General features: G+C 38.4%; 1 protein-coding gene across 1 annotated transcript in view; it reads right to left on the bottom strand.

The window, feature by feature from the left end:
* The window catches only part of LOC137945984 (proline--tRNA ligase, cytoplasmic-like), a 30781-nt gene extending 11572 nt beyond the window's left edge, over positions 1 to 19209 (bottom strand). Inside the window, exons 1-7 of the mRNA XM_068792115.1 lie at positions 19074 to 19209; positions 12859 to 12924; positions 12688 to 12770; positions 12520 to 12612; positions 7993 to 8109; positions 6874 to 7061; positions 6487 to 6553 (exon numbers count right to left, since the gene is read on the bottom strand). Of these exons, the coding sequence (XP_068648216.1) occupies positions 6487 to 6553; positions 6874 to 7061; positions 7993 to 8109; positions 12520 to 12612; positions 12688 to 12770; positions 12859 to 12922 (612 nt within the window). The 5' untranslated portion in view covers positions 12923 to 12924; positions 19074 to 19209. The remainder of the gene's footprint in view (positions 1 to 6486; positions 6554 to 6873; positions 7062 to 7992; positions 8110 to 12519; positions 12613 to 12687; positions 12771 to 12858; positions 12925 to 19073) is intronic.
* Positions 19210 to 22692: the final 3483 nt, after the last annotated feature.

A 22692-nucleotide genomic window follows, 5' to 3' on the forward strand; every position in this document is an offset into this window, starting at 1 on the left:
CAGACCACACCTCAGAGATAAAGGCATCAGTATTTCTGGAGAGGCTAGAGATTGATTCATGGCTGATTTTGAGGCTGGAATGGCCGGTCCACCAATTAGTCCAAAATTTAGTTAAGGTACCATTGCTGACATAGCATTTGATTGCTTTCTAGAAATTTGGAAGAAGTAGGACGATTTTTTTCCAAGTAGGGGAGAGAGAAGTGTAACTTCCCTCCTCCGTCCACCAACCCGAATGTTTATTAGCTTTTGCCGCTACTAAAGCTCTCCAAATTAAGACAAGGTAGAGGTTGAATTTCCAGATTCATTTAAGGCGAATAGCAGAATTTGTAGTGGCAGTATCCCGAATACTCAGTCCTCCGAGGAATTTTGGTTTGCAAACTCTTCCCATTTTACTAAAAGATATTTTTTCTCCCCATTTGGGCCTCCCCACAGAAATCTTCTTTTGAGTAGCTCAATTCTATTTCTGATAAAAATAGGACATCAGAACATGGACAAATAGTAGCTGGGAATTCCATGTAAGCAGGATTTAATTAAAACCATTTTGTCCGCTTTAGAAAGGAATTTCCCACTGCAGAAGGCCAAGCGCCCTTCCAATCTCTCAAAGACCAAGTGCCAAGAAGCCTTGGAAGGAAGTCGCGGGGTCATGGGGAGCCCCATATAGGTTCCTACAAGCATCTCAATTTTACATCCAAGATAGCTTGCCATTGAACTAAGCAGATTTGGTTCAATGTTAAAACTACTAATAGATGATTTTGGCCAACTGACTTTCTGGCCCGATGAGATTTCAAATAAGTTAAGCAAGGCTTTGATGTTGTGAATTTGATTTAAAGAGCATTCGCAGAAGAAGATGGTGTCATCCACATATTGAATGAGGGCAATGTCTTGTGCCGGATCAAGGGAGATAGGGCTGAGCCATCCTGACCTTTTAGCCAGTCGGACCATGGCAGACAAGTGTTGAAGATGAAAGGAGAGAGCGGATCTCCCTGCCTGATACCCCTTGTGCCTTTGAAGTACCCACATGGCTTACCATTGACAAGAACAGAATATGAATCATTGGAAATGCAGCTTCTCATCCAGAATCTCCAGCGGATGGTGAAGCCCATCTCACCGAAGAGGTGGTCAATTAGCTTCCAGTTGAACCGGTAAAAGGCTTTCTCAAAATCTAATTTGATGACAACTCTTGGCTTATTGGATTTTTTAAAAGAGTGAAGAAGTTCATGAGCTGCCATAGTTGAGTCTAGGATATTATGGCCTCGGATAAAGGCACGTTGACATGGACTACTAACACAGGGGAGGATGGCCTTTAGACGGTTGGAAAGAATCCGGACTAAAATTTTGTATGAGCTGGTGGTCAAGCTGATAGGTCTGAAGTCTTGAGGGAGGGTTGAGTTGGTTTTTTTGGTATAAGGGCAACGAAAGAGGCACCAATGGATTTGTGAGTGATTCTTACTTGATGGAAGTTATTTACAAAAGCATGAACATCATTTCTGATTACTCCCCAAGATTTTTTGTAAAATTCACCGTTGAAACCGTCTGGACCTAAGGCTCGATCCTTTGGCAGACCAAGTGCAACTGTGTCAATTTCCTCTGGAGAGAAAAGCCGCTCCAGTAGAGCAGCTTTAGACGCAGAGATACGATTGAGCTCAATCTGATCAAGAGTAGGACGGTTGAAACACTTCTCTGTGTATAGATCTGTAAAAAACTTCACAAGTACATTAGCAATGGAGACACAATCTATAATCTCCTCGTCTTCATGAAGAATAGAGGATATACGGTTAGTTCTCCGACGAGTTGAAGCAATGGCATGGAAGAACTTTGTATTGCCATCCCCGTTGGTCAGCCAGTGGAATCTAGCCCACTACTTCCAGTGAGTGGTTTCATTCTTAAGAAAATTTGAAAGATCAGAATTTAAGTGGTTTCGAAGGATGAGTACAGAGGAAGAGAGTGACCTTTGCTCTTCGAGGAGATCAAGCTCTGATAGATGGCGCCGAATATAATTTTTCCTAGATGCAGCAGCAGTAGAGAGGCTACGAGCCCAGGGCCTAATCATTAGCTTTAGAGCTTTGAGCTTCAGGGGAAATGACCAACCAGGGATTGGGTGGTCACTAAATTCTTTCCACCATTTTTTTCAGTTGGGGGACAAAAGAATCATTGAGAAACCAGGAGTTTTCAAAACGGAATGGAGGGTGTCCCCAGGTTGGGGGGGTGAGTATTTATTTGGATTGGCCAATGGTCGGATCCAATTTTATTGAGGACTTGGCCGAAGGTGTTGGGGAAGAGGTGCAGCCAGTCATTATTTGCCAAAAAACGGTCTAATTTGGAGAGTAGAGGGGGGCTTTGTCCATTGGACCAAGTAATTTTTTTTTTCCAAATAGCGTTATTTCGAGAAGTTCTAAACTACAAATTAGATCCGAAAAAGCTCTCAGAGTGGGGGAGAATTTTTTTGCGAGAGGGCTTTTTTCAGAGCATCGGAGGGTGGCATTGAAATCCCCGGCAAGAAGCCAAGGTAAGTCCCATTGTTGAGTTTGCATCAATAATTCATCCCAAAAAAAGGCTCAGTCGCCATGCCTAGATGGGCCATATATGCCCGCAAGGGCCCATTCAATGCCCAAAGTTCTATCTCGGAATCGAATACATAGGGAGAAAAGGCTAGGATTAGAGGCTACGGCTTCAACCGAGTTGGTTCCAAATTACGAGAATGCCACCAGAGTGGCCCACCGCATCAACCGTTACCCATTCAGATTCTAAGTTGTACCAGAGGCTCCGGGCAACAGAATTATCAAAACTTTGCAGCTAATTTTCTGTGAGGATTACAATATTTGGTTTATAGTAAAAAAAAACTGCTTTGATGATGTCACCCTTGGAGTGCAAGTTGATTCCCCGAACATTCCAAGAGAGTATTATCATGCCATCATGATGTTGAGAATATCCTCTTTTGTATAACAGAATAGGCCATGATAGTACTTGGTACTTGGAGAACTCCCAAGTTAGCTCCAACATTTTCTCTAGCATGGATCAAGAGGCCAAAGATGCAGGAATTCAGAAAGACAAAGCAGCCAGTTTCAGAGAGGAGTCGGCCTTGCCAAGTAGCTAATCGTTTGTCAATCCTCTTGATCATGGGAGTCCAAAGCCCTTTGTGAGGTCAGCAGTCAAAGAGGGGGAGTCCCAAGTAGGTGACAGGAAGAGTAGCAATAAAGCACCCAAGGTGGCTTGCAAGAGATTGACGTTCGTCCGGATCAGTGTGGAAACTTGTGATCAATTGTGCCAATTAATTTTGTCTGGAAGTCACTTTAAATAGCCCAAAGAGCGCCTTGATGCATTTGATCTGATCAAAAGGGTCGTCACCAAAACCATAGCATGTCGTCAACATACTAGTGTAGTGGGAAATCGAAGTCCATCCGGTTCACCAATAGGGTAAGCCACCCAACTTCCTTGGTCAAGTAAATCATGGAAGAAAGATGTTCAACGACAAGGTTGAAGAGAAGAGGGGGGGGGGAGATCCCCTTGACAAATACCAGAAGTGCCTCTGAAATAACCGCAAGAGTGCCATTGAGGTGATACGAGTAGGAGACCGAGGAAATGCAACTTTTGATCCAAAATCATCAACATTCGTGAATCCCGTATACTCGAGAATGCTATCCAACAGATGCCACTTAACACGATCTAAAGCCTTCTCAAAGTCAAGTATGAGAATAACTTTAGATCTGCCAGATCTTTTGGGGTGATCGACGAGTTCATGTGCCGCATTGCTGAGACAAGAATGTTGCACCCTTTGATGAGAGCGCTTTGGCCTTGATGAATGAGCTTCGGTAGGGCAGCCTTCAGGCGGTGGGCAAGGATTCTAGTAACAACTTTTGTAGCAGCTAGAAACGAGGCCAATTGGTCTGAAGTCCCTTGAGTGCTCAACAACTGGCCTCTTGGGGATGAGAGCAATGAAAGAAGCTCCCATAACAAGGTAGGTGAACCCCTTATGGAAAAAGCTGCAAACCATGCTAGAGACATTGTTTTTAATAGTCGGCCACCACCTCGATAGAAGTCATTGTTCAAGTCATCACATCCCGGAGCACGGTCTAATGCCAAGCCAAGCACAGTGCCCTCAATTTTTCGGTGTGAGAAAAGTAACTCCAAAAGGGAGGCCAAGTAATGGGGAATTACAGTAAGCCGGTTAGGGCAATCCTCCGCATATAACCTTGCAAAAAAGTTGAGAATAGCGTTAGTAATGGAGGACTTTTCCAAAGTTATCTCATCGCTAATGAGCTAAGAGGTAATTGAATTGGTCCTTCATCTGGCTGAGGCAATGGCATGAAAGAATTTGGTGTTGCCATCTCCTTCAGTCAACCACCAAAATCAAGCTCTGTGCTTCCAATGGGTGCATTCCAAGTTTGAAATGGTTTAAAATTTGTGAGGAGAGAGGAGCAATGGGAGAATCCAATGGGGGAGAGGCATCTTTGCTCTTTAATTTCATCCAAAGACGCAATTTGAACAAAGAGAGGTTTCCTCAACCAATTGGCAGAATGGCAGGTAGCAGACCAGGATTTGAGTTTGGCTTTCAAACCTTGGAGCTTTGAGGGAAGCACCATCCAATAGCATAGGAGGCATTAAGACCAGGCTATCAATCTGATATTAGCTTGTCGAAGTCCTCATCCGAGAGCCAAGAGTTCTCAATATGAAAAGGCTGAGCACCCCATCGTCTAGCCTTGGTGTCGAGCTGAATTGGCCAATGGTCGGATCTAGAAAGGTTGAGAATTTTTTGTCATAAAGGATAGGATGAGAGGAGACCGCCAGTTAAGACCAAGTGAAAGCTTTGTCGAATAAGCTGATCTCATCAAGTTCACAGCTACCAATGAAATCAAGGAAGCCCCTCATTGTAGAAGAGATTCGATTGGCATGGGGAGATTTTTTGTTGCAGTAGCGGATGGCATTAAAATCACCAAATAGCCAAGGAAGGGGCCATAGTTGAGAGACACAAGTGAGTTCCTCTCAAAAATCAAGGCACTCTCGATATTTTGTGGGAACATAAACTCCCACAAAACACCATACATTGTAGTCACATAACTTAAGGGCAACGACATGTGTCATGAATTACATCTGAGACATCAACTTGGCTTGAATCACAAAGGATGAGGATGCCACCAGAATGGCCGGGAGCAGGGACTGCAATTCAAGGTAGTGTGGCACAGTGCCATAGATCGTGGGCTGTTCGGCCACCCATGGTTTGAGCCTTAGTTTCTTGGAGGAGGATGATGGCAGAGTTGTTGAGGGAAGGATTGCTGAGCCAACTCCTCTAACATTCCAAGAAGCAATAATCATTTCTCCCTGGTCATCAGTTTGGTCACTCCTTGTTCACCTGGATCTCTAGGTAATTTCCCTTTGTAGACGACATCCATGAGTTCAGCCAGTTCCATCATCTAATGCCAGACGTCAACATCATACTTGTGCTTCTTAGACTATAGCTCAGCAACAAGCATCTTCGACCACTCGCCAGGTGAGGGGAGTATGACTGGCCCGGTTGGCAGAGTGTGACTCACCAAGACTCAACATCCAGAGGGGGCTGGGTGGGGGGTTATTGGATTCTCCATGTAGGATCCTTCTCTGGGTGCCTTTGCCTTTTCTAGTGTATGTTGCCAAAGGATGACAGGGTAGAGTTTCTGGATACTCCCAGAAGGCATTTTCAACAAGGGTGAGGTTCAGGTAGTAGGGGGTAGGGCTCTAAATCAGAGTGAGAGTCATTTGAGTGGGCAAAAAAAGGGGCGATGAAGGGGGTGAAGAGGTGCAAAGGGGAGAGGGAGGATTCTCCATATCGAAAAAGAGAGGGGGAGCCAATGGGAAGTCTGGCTTAAAAGAGGAAAGGGGTAGGCAGTATGCCTCATTGGTGCTGCAGCACAGATGCCAGGTGCGGAGAGAAGCTTCACTGAGGGTGTGGGGGACACTTGAGGTTGAAGAAGGACAGTGACCTGTCAAAAGGTCCTCGATAATGTGTGCACGATGCAGGTTGGGTTGGGCGGTGAGGGATTGGTGGGGCTGTCAGAAAATAAATACATCAAAGGTAATCTTGATCCAGAAACAAAGTCTCCCACCACCAGTTGAATGATTCGATGGCCAGACCAGAGAGAAGTTAGATTGAACAGTTTGCAAAGTCGAGTCTGGTCATATGGATGGTAGAGTCATCTTGCTTGATAAGTTTGCCAAAGGTGTTGGCAATCTCATTGAGGGCCTAGGGTGAGCTCTTATTCTTTTGAAAAAAAAAGCCATACAACATTTCAAAAGAAAAATTAGGATCCTTAACTAGTGACAATATCATCATTTTTTTTTGTCCTTTAGTATTTGGTAACTCCACAGCTATGAAATGAAACCATCATTCTTTCTGGAAAAGTTCAAAATTATTTTTTAAATCTCAAGTCCAAAATTATGTACTCTCTGGGAATGCTTCAAAACTTTAGGAACACCTTAAAAATAAGTTTTGATTTTGGAATTTATTCATTTTACCTCTTCATCTGCTTCCTCCTTAGATGCAAAAGCAGTATGGCCTTCTTGCCAGAGAAACTCACGGCTCCTGAAATAAATGCATCTTTCAGTGGTTGTTTATATAACCAAAACTAAAGACTGGTAAGAACTGACTTCATAAGTACGTTACATGAACCTTCAGTTATCTAAATGACTTTGTACAAACAAGGCAATATTTAACAACTGAGAGAAAGTCACTTATGAAAAGGTGTGAAATATTTCAGACATACACGTTTTATCTTTCCATCCACATTTTTTCTGTACAGCTGAAGTTCATGAACATATTCGGCTACTATTAAGTGATAAAGAACATTTTTTTACAACATTTTCATAACATACATGTTTTGGTAATGTATAAAGTACATTTACCTGATAAAAGGGGTTGGATTACTGAATTCCCATCGTACAACGTTGCACCACTGATTAAGCTTCAAAGGCAAGTCTCTGTGGCCCCTTATCCACTTAGAGTAATAAGGATACATCACAGTCTCACTTGTTGGACGAATTGCAATAGGGACTTCCAAATCTGTATTACCAGATTTTGTAACCCAAGCAACCTAAAAATTACATTCAAACAAGCTGAGTAATGAAATTATAGCAGCCAAATAAAATAAAGTAAACTGAAAACAAATAACACTTAACAAACGGCCTTTGGCTCAATAGTCACATAGAAGGTTTCTAGTGTGAGGTTTTGGTTTCAAGTCTCACAGGGGGTAAAGGGTGTGTGTGGGTGTGGGTGTGATCGACATTTAAAAAAGATATGAAAATGTAACACTTACAAAAATTCCCAGTTGTGATTCTTAGGACAAATAAATGTCGAATACAACACATTAAAAGTACTTGCGGACCAAAAGAAGAACTTCTCACATATTACTTCATCTAAACTATACGCAAACCCCAACCCCAACGGGGTTCCAATTTTATGGAAGTCTCAGGAGAATCCAGTAAAGAATCTATGCTTTTAGACAGAACCTTCATTTCTCCAGGACAGCAAAATTGTCCCACTTCTTCCAAATTGGACAAATTCAATTTCCCAGGATTGCTTACTCCATGTTAGGATGAATGGTCATTTGGGGGTGACTCTAGGATCTTTGTATCCTCCCAAACTATTAATTCCATGTCTATACTTTTGAAGTTGTACACCTCTTCTAAGCTTTTGCTTCCCAACGCAAATACATCTAAAATTTACCTTAAAAGAAGCACACCCAGACAGCACCAGATTACATAAGTAATGCCTCCCTTTCTCTCAGATAGAAAAAAAGAGTAATAACTTTTTAATTCATAACTTGACTTCAAAAGAAGTAAGATTTATCAACAACATTTTATGCAGGTACTTATGGTACCCAGGACTCGAAAACATTTTCTTTTAGGGGTTTATGTATCAGAAATCCAGGCTTAGATTGAATAATATAGTGAAAATTCTAAGGTTTTCCATAAATAAAAGGCAGTAAATATTTCTGGAAACTTAAATTTGTTTAAAACTCTCACCTCTGGAGCAAACCCCTCTATGTGATCTTTCTCTCTTTGTAGAACAGCTGGAGAAACAAATACAGGGAAATAGCAATTTTTTATTTTCATCTTTTTTATCTCTGGGTCAAAGAAGTCCTGTGGATCAGCATCAATAAGAAACCATAAATTAAAAACCTTCTCTATACGCATATGCAAGATACTTGAATATCAAAGTGAATGTTCTTTAACTACCCAACATATCTATGTCTGAACTTTAAATGAAATAAAAAAAAAAGATAGACATCATGAATGAAAAGTTGAAAAATCTTAATAGTAAGAAAGAAAATCTTATTTGAAAGAATATAAAAAGAAAGAAATTGACATAGCAAGCTTGATAATACATGCATACTGAACTATTAGTTGGTGAAACTTTTTTTTTAAGTAGAAAGGTGTGAATATATTACTAAATAAGAAAAATAACAAATACAAATACCTTACAAAACAAGGCCTTCCTCCACAACAAGATGCTGGAGGGAAACGCCTAATTTAGCCTAATTATCCGCTAGGTGATTAGCGGATCTTGGAATATAATTCCAATTACATTGCAAATGAGAAATTAAATTACAGATATCCTCAAATAGATCCAAGTGCCTCCAAAGAGGTTTAGAAGACTTCTTGCACCAATTGATGATGACTTTTGAATCACCTTTGACGCAAAGAGGCCCCACCAGCCATTGATGAAAAAGTTTTAAACCATTATATAACCAGAAAGCTCAGAAGTGGTTGAATCAGACACGCCAATTGACCCAGCAAAAGAGACGAGAAGATTTCCATTATTGTCATGGATGACCCCTCCAAATCCAGCAGGCCCGGGCAGCCCAAAGTGCTTCCATCGAAATTTTATTTGAAATGACCCATTGGAGGAGGAGGCCAAGTTTCCATGGCCGGGGGATGAGAGGGGTAAGACATTTCAGCTATAAGTTGCCAATTTCCACAGAAATTTGTTCCTTTGAGATTTTGGAATTCTTTCCGCATGAGTATCCAAGAGGTGACTTGCCCAACAATTCTATTGCTCAATATATTTCTTGGAAGATATTTTCTGTTAAATTTCCGATTATTCCTTTCTTTCCATAAGGCCCAAACGATATGACCAACGCAGCATGAGATAAATACTTTTCCGAGCTTAGGAAGATGAGCGCTTGTGACAGTGAGTATAGTAGATGTGAGATTTTGAGAGGGACAATATTGAAGACCAATTTTGTTAATGAGTTCGACCTAGACTGAATGGGCATAATAGCAGTGTAACAGAATTTTTATTTTTATTTTGAGAAAAAGGTGTGAATGTGTTACTAGAAGAAAAAGTACAGATACATACCTTACTGTTCAAGGCCTTCCTCCACAACAAGATATTGGAGGGAAACACCTAATTTAGCATGATTATCTGCTAAGTGCAGTGTAACAGAATATGATCCACGGTTTCAGGAGTGGTTTGGCAAACACAAGGGATCCAAAACATTTGTTCCTCGGCAAATTAACGAATCAGAAGTCAAAATTTTGTTTTGACACGCGGTCCAAATGAAGAACTTCGCTCTCGGAGGTACGAGTAAGGACCACGCTATGGAAGCAGGATGGTTGGATTGGGGAGAGGGGGGAGAGAGTAGGAAGTTGTAGGCAGTAGAAGTAGAAAACGTACATTGCGGGCATGGAGTCCATATGAGAGAGTCTGGTACATTTCTGAGTCGAACCGACGATAAACTCGACACAAGATCAACAGCTTCAAGAGCTTCGACATCCGTAAGCGCTCTACAAAGGTTCAAGTTCCACTCACTAGAATCTAGCCCGATGGCAGATATGGTCGCATCTTTGTTTCTAGCAAGAGAAAAAAATTGACAATGGCTGGTATTGAAGTTGCTTGGGCCCACCCACCAGTCTGTCCAGAATTTTGTCTGACAGCCAGTACCATTGTAACACTTGACGACATTTGTGAAAGCTGGCAACATCTATACAATCTTTTTCCACACAGTTAGTTGGTGAAACTAACCCTTTTAAAGTTTAAAAAATTAGAATTAAAGTTCAGACAAAAGGTTTTAGACCAGTTCCAACCAGCTTCCACTCAAGGGTATAACCAAGCCATTCACTAACCCAACCTATGCGTCTAGCTTTTGCAAGATCATTAGTAAACTTAAAAAAAAAAAAACTAAGCTTGATGCACTCAGATTCATGTTAAGTGGTAATTTCATGAAATTTTGGCAAAACAAATGAACTGGGAATAGCACAAATGGCATCCAACAACCATTAATTGTTGTGTTCTACAGCTCAAGACCTTAAACTTTTGTAGAATCGCTATGTTCTACAGCTTAGGAATTTAACCATTTGTAGAATTGCGGTGTTCTACAGCTTAGAAATTTAACCATTTTATAGATTGTAGTGTTCTACAACTCAAAACTTTAATCAATTTATATAATTGTACTCCCTCTTGGACAATTTGCCAGCAATATTCCTCTTTTTTTTCTTCACTTCTTTTTTTATATTTTCATATGCTATCCAATAAAAAATATAAAATATAAAAGCAGAGGGAGAGAAGCCTCAAGCCTCAAGCCTCAAGCCTCAAAAGAAAGGGCATTGCCCACAACATTCAGAGATGGGAAACATGTCCTAAGGAAACTGAGATGTGATTGTCGCTCTTCTATTAATAAATGAGAGGTAAGACTTTCGTTCCTCTTGAATTTGAGTAATAAAACTTTAGGTCATTTATACAGTGTATATGAGCTACAAACTTCAATATCCTTGGACTCTAAGGCCTTGCTCCACATATCCAGTTCTATATCTTTTCTCTGCACATGATGAGCTCCCCCCATTTATGACTTAACTCTATATCATCTACAAATAACATAAGCCAAGGCTCAATGGTGACTTGGGCCTTTCGCCCTAATGGTCATATTGAAGGAGGAAGGAGGATTCCTAATCATTCAAAAAATTTAAAAAAAAAAAAAAAAAAAAAGCCAAGGAGTATATAAGTAATTACTCCCAAGTATATACATATGAACATCAAAACTATCCTAAGGAAATATTGCACGAATCTCTTCAGGGTAGGGCCAAAAATAAAAACTACAGTAGTAAAAAAAGAAAAAAAGAAATACAAGTGAAGTCTATCTAACATAGGTGCACCCAGTTTAAAATTTAACAATCAAAATTGAATTAGATGACTTTCAAAAATGATTTGAAACTTAGTTTCATCTTATTCTATATCTTTTTCTTATTTCATACATTCATGATTGATTATTATTTTAGAATTTTCTCCCTATTTTTATAATTTAATGATAAAACAAAATAATGGCTTTATTGTAAGCATATTGAAGTAAATGGCATTAACAATTAACTGCTTCTTTTTTAAATGATTAACAATTAACTTGGAATTGAATTTTTTTTAAGAAGGTGAAATTTTTATTCCAGAGCAAACCTAAGGCAACAAAATTTTAGGGAGGGGCATCCTTACAAATGATGGATTGGAGGGATACCCCTTCTTTAGCTTGAAGCCAGCCACACGGTTGGCTGATCTCGGTATATTACTTCAAAAACCCTGAAATTTAGTAGCAATGCCCATGATCTCATGACAAGCCTGCTAGTGTTTCCAAGGAGGCTGTTTGAGCCGTCCTTAATACATAGTGAACTACCAATGGAGCTCTTGAAAATTATGAGAACTTGACGACATCTGAGAAGCTCTGCAGTAGAGGAGTCTGCAGTATCGATTGGGCCCGAGTAGGCAGTATTAGTGACTCCTTGATCTGGAAAGTGCTACGAATGCCAGCAGGTCCCAAGCTCCCAAAGGCACTACCATCAACATTTAGTTTGATAACACCCTGGGGAGCAAGAGACCATTCAATATCCTTAATAATCCAAAGCAATGGACATCTAAGAAATCATTCTCCAGTTTTCTCTGATGATTCTCCTATTTAAGAGTTTTAAATTCCTTCCAGATAACAACCCAATTGAGAATAGCAGTAGTAAATAAACTTCTCACCGCTGCTGCACAGTAATGGTTATTCCTCTCAAGCAATATTCTCCAGGGGATGTAAGCTAGGCAAGCTGAGGGAAGAGATTTGCCATCTTTGGAAGGCCTGTTCTAGAGCTCCATGAGATGAGATCAGGGCTACAAAGGAGAAAATATTGGATTCCCAGTCTACTTGAATTGAATGACTTAAAACTTACATTCTTCTTCTTCTTCTTCAATTTAATGAATCTTATACATTCATGACTATTTTTTTAGATATTTTTCCTATTGCTATAATTTTTAAATGATAAACTAGAGATATGATATTTTTTTTAAGAAGGATGTGTAAACTATTAGATATATGACATTTTTGAAAATGTAATGAAGAAAACGTCATTCTTGTAAATAACATAACATTTTTTAAAAAGAAAAAGTTGGATATAGCGAAGGTTAACCAGACTTTAGTCCTGCCTCCTTTCCCTCAAATAGCAATGGTCATAATAATAGTAATATGAGAGTATACAATATAAATGAACTTGGTACAAGAGGAATGCACCAATAAATCATTTACTCACATGTAAAATCTCCCAGATAGCAGTGCTCCAAGGCCTTAGAATGTAACAACCCGAAATATCATAGTATTCAATCATTTCAGCATTCACAACAACCTATAGGAGTAAGGAATTAGATTAAGCCAACAAAGAATCACTGCTTCAAGTAAGATAAATTACAATTAAAGATACCTCAGAATACCACTCTCCAAAATTTTCATCTTTCTTGTTTGTCAGACCAAGGCCACTCTCTTTTTTTACCTCCTTCTTCTTGTCTGCGACATAAAAGGGAAGTCAGTTTTAAAAGAACTACATAAGGGCAAAAGCAAACCATCAAAATGAGATAAGAAGAAAAAACCATACCAGTTTTAGGTTTGTTATGAGATATTTTCATGGCCTTCAATGAATCAGCACCATCATTTGCCATATCTGTGAAAGGATCAATGGAATTTTACAAGACAAAGGCAAAAAAAGGGAAAATAAGGTGTCATCAAAACATATTTCAGACCAACCCAAGGCCAGTGAACAGAGTAGGCAAAAATAAGCTTTTTTTATGTTTGTTTTTTCTAAATGTTGTTTGGCTTTATTGCATTAGAGCTTGAAAGAGTAATTACAAGAGGAAACTCATGCTAGAAGAACAACTGGAAAAGAGTTTCCAACCACAAGGAATTGAAGAGTAACTCCCCCCGCCCCAAAAAAAAAAAAAGTTTTTTTGTGTCTTTTGCTCTGTTTTGTCTCTTTTTGCTCAGAAAAGAAAAAAACAACAAACAAAGAGTTACAAATAAATTTATCAAAGTGTTTCAAAGAGAAATAAAAAGAAGAACAAAACAAACCCAAAAACAACAGGTATTAAGAGCAATGAAAATGGAAAGAAAAAGGAAAAAATCAGGTAGCTTCAATTGTGCCAAGGGATGTGAAGAAAATCATGTCATATTGAACAGAGAAAAGGAAATAAAACCATTAAGAACTGTAATCCGAGAAAGGATAGAAAGTGAAAAATAAAACAAAAAATATTATGATAAAAGACTAGCAACGTTAACCTAGTTGAAACATAAATCTGAAAATGAAAATCAGTACCACAAATAATTACTTCTAAACCTAATTTCTTTTATTAGGTAGCTTGAATAAAAGTTTAAAAAGGCTTGTCTGTAATGTGAGTCTGTAGTGTGGGTGTATCCAATTTTCTTTGTTTTAAAAATATTGTAACTGCTAAGAGAATTTACCAAGAAAGAATTATAGGACTAATACAAATAGCAATCTACAAAGTGACAGCCCATTCATTGGCAAATTGGCTAAATATTCAACAATTGAAAGAAATGTTTGTTGCCTAAAGTTGTAAATAATGCCTTTGACATTTCTCCAAAAAATTGGCAGATTTCCAGTGGTAGAAGAAAGCTACACATATATTTCAAAAAAACAAAAAAGAAGAAAGCTGCAAATCCTTCTACTGATTATACACTTCAATAATGTTAAGGAATAGTTCCACATGGATTAGTCAGTACAAAGATCTTGAGTTTATTAGTTGGGAAAGAGGTTCCCTAAGTTGGGTAGTCATTTTGGGATGGGCCTTGGACCCAACTTTACATGGTATCAAAGTAGGTATTCATATATGGGGCTGCACCTAAAATTATCCACTTGTAGAGTCACAAAAGAGGGCTTACACCTAAATTATCCACTTGTAGAGCCACAAAAGAGGGCATATACCTAAATTATCCACTTGTAGAGCCACAAAAGAGGGCATATACCTAAATTATCCACTTGTAGAGCCACAAAAGAGGGCCTACACGTGAAGGGGAGTGTTAAGGAATAATCCCACATGGATTAGTGAGTACAAAGATCTTGAGTTTATTAGTTGGGAGAGAGGCTTCCTAAGTTAGCTAGTCATTTTGGGATGGGTTTCGCACCCAACTTTACAAATAATATTAAACATATACTTATTGTTGAGTAGAAAAAAGTCCCATATTGATAAATATTAGGAAATTGTATAGGGTTATAAGGTTGAGCAATAATCCTCCTAAGTGACTAGTTATTTGGACATGGAATTGAGTTCAATCCAATAGTGGTACCAGACAATATTTGTGTGAGCCAAGGCCCAAGTTGTGCTCCGTTGGAAGTTTGTGCTCCAATGGGAGTTTGCGCCCACATCTCAAGCTAGTTATGTGTAACTTGGACATGAGGGTGAATGTTGACAAGTAAAAAGTTCCACATTGATAAGTGTTCAGAAATAGTAATGGGTGGCTAGTCATTTTCGAATGGAACCAAGTTTAATCCAACACTTATTTCGGTTCTAGCAATGTTGTAAGAGCCAGATTGACCATTGAACCAAAGCATGACAGGCCGAGGTTTAACCTAGTTCAATAACTGGTAGAAAAGGTGGCAAACTTATCTAGTGTAAATATTTTTATGATTCTTATAGAAAATTTGTTACACATGTCTGATTTTCATGTTATTATTGAAAAAGAGTGAACTTTAGGTTTTTGGAGAAAGAAAGAGAGAGAGAGAGAAAAAAAAAACAGAGAAAGGAATCAGAGTTCTGGAATGATTCTGTGTGAGGGTCGAGTTCGACTCTCAGGGCTTTTATAGAGTCATCAAAAACAACTACAAAAATGCCCCTAGTCACTTAAAAACACTTAAATCGTTATATCTCCTTACGTACTTATTCAAATTACATGAAATCTGAACAAGAGATAAAACTAATCGCAAGGAATAGAATAGTGTAGTTGTTGGACTTTGTAGGAAGTGTAAAAGATGTGGTTAAGGATGTCAAGTAGGTCAGGTCGTGAAGCGACTGTTTCTACTGTGATGGCAGGTGGGCAGTTTGGGACAGAGTGTTCTGAGGCCAAGTCAAGGGTTGCCTCCATGGCTTCAAAATTTGAATTTGGCTCCTAGAGTATAGCCGCATAGTGTGCTAAGGATGGAAGTGTGATTGGGTACAAGTCACCTTCACCAAGCACTAGCTAATCGATTCCACCTTGACTTTGTCCAGCCTGGTTTGCTTCCAAACATTGCTATTTGTTATGCTACTTCCAACTTCCAAAGCCAGATTACAAAGTGACTAAGTGTGCAAATATATTCAACCATCCAAAGAGGTCCATAGTTTTTGTAACGAGTAGAAAGGTTGAGTGTGCAGTAGTGCAAAGTCAAGCCTCTTCTTCAAGCTAGTGGAATCATCAAAATTAATGAGTTTGCCAAACTTGCCTGTGATGGCTTGGAATACTTCATCAATCCATAGCACAATAGGGAGGCCAATCACTTCAAGCCAAACTCCAAAGGGCCCGTAGGGGTAGTTCTATGTCATTCCACAAATTTTGATGCATAGAATCGAACATCCGGTATTCCAAATACAAAGGATCTTGTAGCAGTTATTTGGGTTGTGCATTTGAATAAGCTATTTTTCTTTGCCTAGAAAGAAGGTTGGAGTGAATAAGAGAATCTCTGATGTTCTGAGATTTGATCTTTGAGCAATTCCGCATTAGGCAAACTCCATTTGATGGATGCAATCAAGCAATGGGGCCAATCACATCTTCCCTCTTGGTTGCTTAAGTGTGGCTGATTTTACATTATGTCCTTCGTAAGTGAAAGATGGAAATGACGTATTGGGATCTCGCCCTAGACCTCCTTGTGGCATATTTTGAAAGATTTATTCCATCTGTTGAACCAATAAATGACCAATATACCAGAATCATTCTAAAGGAAGACTTATCTTGCAACAAAGATTTTGGTCTACATTTGATTTCTTTTTGTCCTACTTCCTCAATCTTTAGAATTGTACCTTCATAGTGAAAACTCCTGCATTTCATCTACCAAGTTTCTTCAATCGTTTGTGTTTCCTTGCAACTACTTGCTATCCATTCTCTCCTTCCCACTTCCTAGCAAACTTGGGTCTACCATTGCCTTCAAAAATCCCAAACGAATCAACATTCGCCATCTCTCAATCTCCTCTTGGTTGTCTTCCTCCTTGTTGATCTCCATTCTCCTCCTCAGTCTCGTGCTCACAATCTCTTCTTTGTTCTCGCTTTCCCCCTACACCACGCTCTCCCTGTCTCCCTCATCACACTCTTGTGTACTAGAAATATCATAAATTGTCTTTTTATGTATCAAAAAATTTCTCTCTCACAGTATGTTTTTTTTCTTCCATTTTTTCATTAGCTTTTGTACTTCTCTCTCAGCCCTCCCTCTCCCTCTTCTCACTACCAATTTCTTCTTCAGGTATGATCTGAACTGCAAAACTATCCGACAGAATCGAATTCAGAAATATTACTTTGGACAATTTGTCAAATATTTGGATTTCGGATACCCTGATATCTACATATGGCCTGGATACAGAATGCAATATCCAGACCAAAGCTGATCGGTATCCAGCCTTAGCAACCAACTCTATTTCATTAGTTTTGCTGTGTTACCAACCCAGGCTGTTTTTACAGCATTTCCCTCAACAGGAGTTATCAACCAAAAAAAAAATGTTAGTAATGGGAGATGTTTTGAACCTTCTAAATGAAGCCTCTCATGTACCTATCCTGAATGCAACCAACAATTCTAAGGATTTTTTTCATTCTCCTTTTGAATCGTAATGAGAGTTTTAAGTACAACTACAGTAATAACTATCATCCCATACTCTTACTAGGGATGGCAACGGATAATGGGCAGAACGGTTAAGGAGTATTCCGTATGCCGTTTTAATTTTGCACAATTTATTCCATACAAGTAATGGATGGAACAGGTAAGGGGTATTCTTTTACCCATTTATTTACCCAATTGTTGGTAGGTAATCAGGTAAACGGGTAAATAAAATCTATAAAATTATGATAGAATTATAAAAAACACATAAATAAATCAAAATACTATAACTACAAAAAATTAGTTAAATATATAATTAAGTTATCTTTAAATTAAGTTATCTCCTATATAAGGGGGACTACTTTCATACAGTTATATAAGGAGTTAAATTTACAAATTTATCCCTCTAGGTAATCAGGTAATTGGGTAATTAGGAGTATTCAATATACATTTTGAAGCAGACAAATAGAACGATAGAATGGATAAATGGGTAAAATTGCCACCCCTAACTCTTATATTATAAATTAGTCTCCAGAGCTTTTCCTCTTAGAACAGAGCTCATTTGCTTCGATAATTCCGGAAAAAAAATCGGTAAAATAGTTAAAAATTTTAATTTCTTTAAAATAATGACAGCATTCCTAAAATCAATCCATGAATATCTAAAATGTACTTACATATATATGAATGCATTAAGAAATTTATATATAACCTAATCTCACCCATCCTACACATGTATGACATCCTACATCATCCCGAAAGCCTTGTTCAAAACATTTCCATGTCCTAGATGTGAATATTCCTCTTCATAGTTGTCATACTAGACATCTTCTCTGTCCATGATACAATCATCAAAAAGATCCTTCACAGTGGTGAACTATCAGATCTCATTTTAACAATGACCAAACCTTCTCAAAAAAAATCTTCTATTCTCTCATTTGTTAGGGGTATACCTAACGTTTTACTTCCAATTTATTTCTGGAATTAACGTATTCACCTAAACATTGTCATCTCCACTCTTATAAGCTGCTTTTTAAATGCCTAACATTCTGTCAATAGAGCTCTATTAGATCTAAATTGAAAATGCCCAAAACTTCTCAAACAGCTATCTTATTTTCTCCTCTGCTGGTACACTGCAAACTGTTCTCTACAATGTTATTTTTTAATCTGTTTTTCAAGCTCTAAAGCTACAGTATTCGTCCAGACATTCCCATCTCTACTTTTAAGGTTCCTTCTTCACTGCCCAGTATTTTGCTAAAGCATAACTTGTCTAACAAATATCTTATACAATTTTGTCTTCAACCTATTACTCATGCACCAATCACATAGTACTCCAGAATGTCTTCACTTTAGTCATACAGTGACTATTTTACGTGCAGCTACCTCGTCAATCCCCCTCTCCTTTTGAGCAATTAAGCTTTTCTTGAACGTTGATTAACCCACACCTCACATTAAAACCTTCCTCCATATGGCCATTGAGCCAAACGCCCAATATGCAAAGAAGGCGCCTCGTTAGAGCATAACATGGCCCATAATCTACACAAAGTTCACATTCTCCAGAACTTGGCCATGAAGTTCCAGCTCTAATGTTCAGCACTAGATCGTTTAAATTTAAAACCATTTGATTCAAGCTTAATCAGTCCATCTCCAAATAATGCACATTTAAATTAGATTATGAGCACCAAATTGACTACTGCTACATCATTTGGAGGTAAGAATTCCAAATAAAATGGGAGAAAGAAGACAAGAACTACGAAATGACATATTAATCAACAAAAAATGAAGGGCAGTGACCAAACATAGTGACTCTCCAGAGTCTAATTTTACATAGGAAATGAGATACTAAAATGCTCTAAGGTTTCTACACCTCAAACTCTACGTATAAAGCACTTGCCGTCAAAACAACCGCAACCATTCCATTAAAATTAGCAAGCCCAAGTAAAATGCAACAACAAGAGAACGAAATCGGAGACAGATCAATTAAAGATAAAAAAGGAAGTCACAAAAGAAGAAACAGAACATACCTCCTTGCTATAAACTCCCAAGGCAATAGAGGCGCCCAATGAACTGAGATCACCCACGCGATGCTCGTCCGAAGGAGGACTGAAAAGAGGGTCGGCCTCGGCACGAAGACACAGAGAGCTAGGGTTTTGTTTTGTTTCTCAAATCTCGAACCGTTAGCAGTGTTGGGATCTTGGCGATGAAATTAACTTGTCGAGATGGGACCCGCGAGTACTATTCGCGTGTTATTTTACAAAAAAGTCAACACGCGAGTAAGAAAAGTAAGTTCACCCGCATTGCCTAGGTCATTCATCGCTTCAACTCCGGACGAAACTGCCCCGGGGTTAAAGTATGGAATCAGGAATTCGTCCATTTTTGCTAGTCAACCAGCTGTCGGGATGCAACATTTCCTCCAAAAAAATATTATTTTTTTTCTCTTGAACTTCGATTTCCCTTAATTTCCCCATTCGGCTTCAATTTCCCCATCAGGCTTTGGTTTTCCTCAAAATTCATAAGGTAACCCTCAACCCTAATTTTTTTAAATTAATATACTATTATATTTGATTTAATTTTAATTTTTGTGTGCAGTATTTGTATTGATTGTTTATTTACTACATAATTTCGGGATTTAGGGTTAGGTTTATGGTATTTAGGGTTCAATTTCATCTTTAGGGTATTTAGAGTATGATTAAGGGTATTTAGGGTTTTTTTTAGGGTACTTGGTCTTAAGATTTAGGGTTGTGGGTTTAAGGTTATGTACTTTCTGGAATTAAGGTTTAGGGTTTAGGGGCCAATGGAGGGTGGGTTGAGACCAATTCAAACTAGGCTGAGTCGCTTACACGGGCGTCCATTAGCTAATGAAACCCGACCCCCATCACTGACGAGGTACGGTTCATAGTGATTGCGAAGTCATGTGGGGCTCTATCAGGGGTTCGACGAATTTGGACTTGATGAGTGTACTTAGGGTTTAGGACATCTGCAATGGAATTGCTTTGATTAATTTTTAAATGTTATAGAATGTTGTTGAATAATTTTGAAGTGTTATGGAATGATTTTGCTATGTGGTGAAGAGATTCGGATGTTATAAATATCCACCACGTGGTTTTTTTTTTTTCCAGTGGTTTTTTGTGTTTCTATGTGTCACACGTTACTATGACGGGTAAAGGCTGTCTAATAAAGTTTTTTCCATGAAGACCCTCTTGAATTTAGATAAGAAATGGTTGGAAGAAGACAAAAAGATATTCGAAGACAGCAAAATGCAGTCTAATTAGTAGGTGTAAATGATGATGTAGATAGCGATGATAGCGATGGTCTTATGGATTAGAACAACCAATCCACAAACATTCAGAGGCAGCGTACGTTAGAATCCACAAGAGTCGTACAATATCAAGATGTCATAACGACTCAGATGTGGAATGATAAATGATGGTTGTATCTTATTGCTTTTGAACATGTATCTTATCGTTCACATTTATCTAGTAGCTTGATGATTTTAATATTAAAGACAAACTCGTTGTTAACTTCCAAGGCATAAATGTTTTATGCTGAAAATTGTGGACTACTATGAGTACCTCATTCATTTTCAAGCATGTTTTTTAATTTTTAATTTTATATATATATATATATATATATTATTAATAATCTATCTTTGGTTATGGATAAAATAGTATATTTATTTATTTATTGTAATCAGGTTTGTTTTGGTTTAAGTTGGTGTTTAGGTATACAGGTTCTATTTAAGTATATCATTACAAGTTACTCATTCTCTTGTTTTGGTTATATTTCTCATTTCGGGGCATTAACACTTGAATATGTTTTTTAGTGCACTTGAACTCGTGTTGACTAACAACTAACTTGAAGTTGAAGTTGAATTAGGTCATTCAAGTGAATTTGAATTTGAAGTTGAAGTAGATGTAAATATTGACCACACACCCCCCCCCCCCCCCCCCCCCCCCCCCCCACTTCAAGCAAATATTGCTTTGTTCTAAAAGGTTTAGAAGTGGCAGCTCCGGCTGGTGATTTAAAAAATTATTACCCATTTGATTCCCTCCCTTGGTTAAGTTTCATTTTTAATAGTTTACTTGGGTTATTGACCAAATAATTGATAGACAATGGGGGGCACAATGAAATGCTTCAAAGGTCAAGATGAAGATTTTCCTAGGGTTTAGGATTTTGGATTTAGGATTCCCTTACAACAAATGATTTATGAGAGACACCATTTTTTTCATGCATCTGATGAACAACTCACCACAAATAGCAACTATAGAGTTAGCAACATATTGTATGTAAAAAATAGGACTCATGAACTAGCATTGAAGTTAATCACTTCTAATTATATGAAAAAGATTAATGAAACCGATTTAGAGGGAAAGAGACTCATACTTACCTGACCTATGTGACTGAAAGAGACCGAACTAAATGTTAGTCCATAGACAAATCTAAACAATAAAAGAGATCAAAAGCGGGAGAGTGATAGAATCCAAAAAAAATCTATTAAAATTTAATTTAGGTGTTAGGGAGGAATGATTGGGATACTAGAGTGATAAAATAAATATTTTTACATGTCTTGGGTGCCAAGCAAGAAGGAACGAGGGGGGGCAAAGGGCTCCGAGGGGCATTTTAGTTATTTTTGGTCAAAGTTGGTCAACAAGAGAAGTTTTAGATTAGAAAGTTTTGTTTTTAGTATGATTCTTAGTTGAAGTTTTCTATTAGGAATTTTAATTACTCTCCTACTAAGAGTTTGAGTTTTCTAATTGATGCATATGAGAAATTATAAATAGAGTAAAGCTTAGATAGGGCAAGGCATGCCCAAGCCTTTTTTCTTTTTTGCTCTCTTGCTCCCTTTTTCCTCTCCTACTTGTGCCCTAACTCTTCTCTCTCTCTCTCTCTCTTTCACTTGAGTTATCTTCTTCCCTCTCATCTCTTCTCCTTTATTTCTCTCTCTTCTTACTCTTCTACTCTTCTTCCCTCAATTACTAGCCTCTTTTCCAGCCGATGGGGGGGGGGGGGAGGTTAGTCCACTATGAACTTGAATTGAAGTGAAATGAATTGATTCAACTTCAACTCATGTTTGGGTGTTAGTGTAGACGAGTTCAAGTGGCTGAAAAACAGATTCCAGTATTAGTGCACACCCACCTTGTGACAATTCGCCCTGGTGACCCCATTTGTTTATGTGTTTCACAAGGAAGGGCTTGGAGAACCCCATTCTTTTCACTCTTGATATACTCCAAATAATTCGTGTGGACAACACCTACCACATGATTGAATTTATCAGTCCAAAGCTTTCCATGGGGATACCAGTTCAGGTGTTCCGGTTCTTCCAGTATGGCAATGTCTGCCTCCTTGGAAGAAATAAGTTGTGTAGTATCTCCAGCAGGTATTATGCTTTGCCTTGCCTTGGAGAACTGCAAGCAATCAAAACATATATGTTTAAGATCCTTCCACCTAAAGAGCTAAAAGAGAAGATGGGAGCAAGATAGAGAAATACCCTTTCCAGGGTAGAAGGCAATCTTGAAGTTAGCCTTGAACCAACCCTTTCTTCAAGCCATTGACGTATATAAGCTTCTTGTTCTTGTGGTGAGCTGAAAGTAAGATTATTGGGGTAAACAAGTTCTTGGTCAGACTTGCAAAGCCATGGAACCA

This window comes from Aristolochia californica, unplaced genomic scaffold (genome assembly GCF_029961685.1).
Source record: "Aristolochia californica isolate CCGP_79_NKW_82.1479 unplaced genomic scaffold, dmAriCali1.0.hap1 SCAF_12, whole genome shotgun sequence".
In the NCBI taxonomy this organism is placed as follows: domain Eukaryota; kingdom Viridiplantae; phylum Streptophyta; class Magnoliopsida; order Piperales; family Aristolochiaceae; genus Aristolochia; species Aristolochia californica.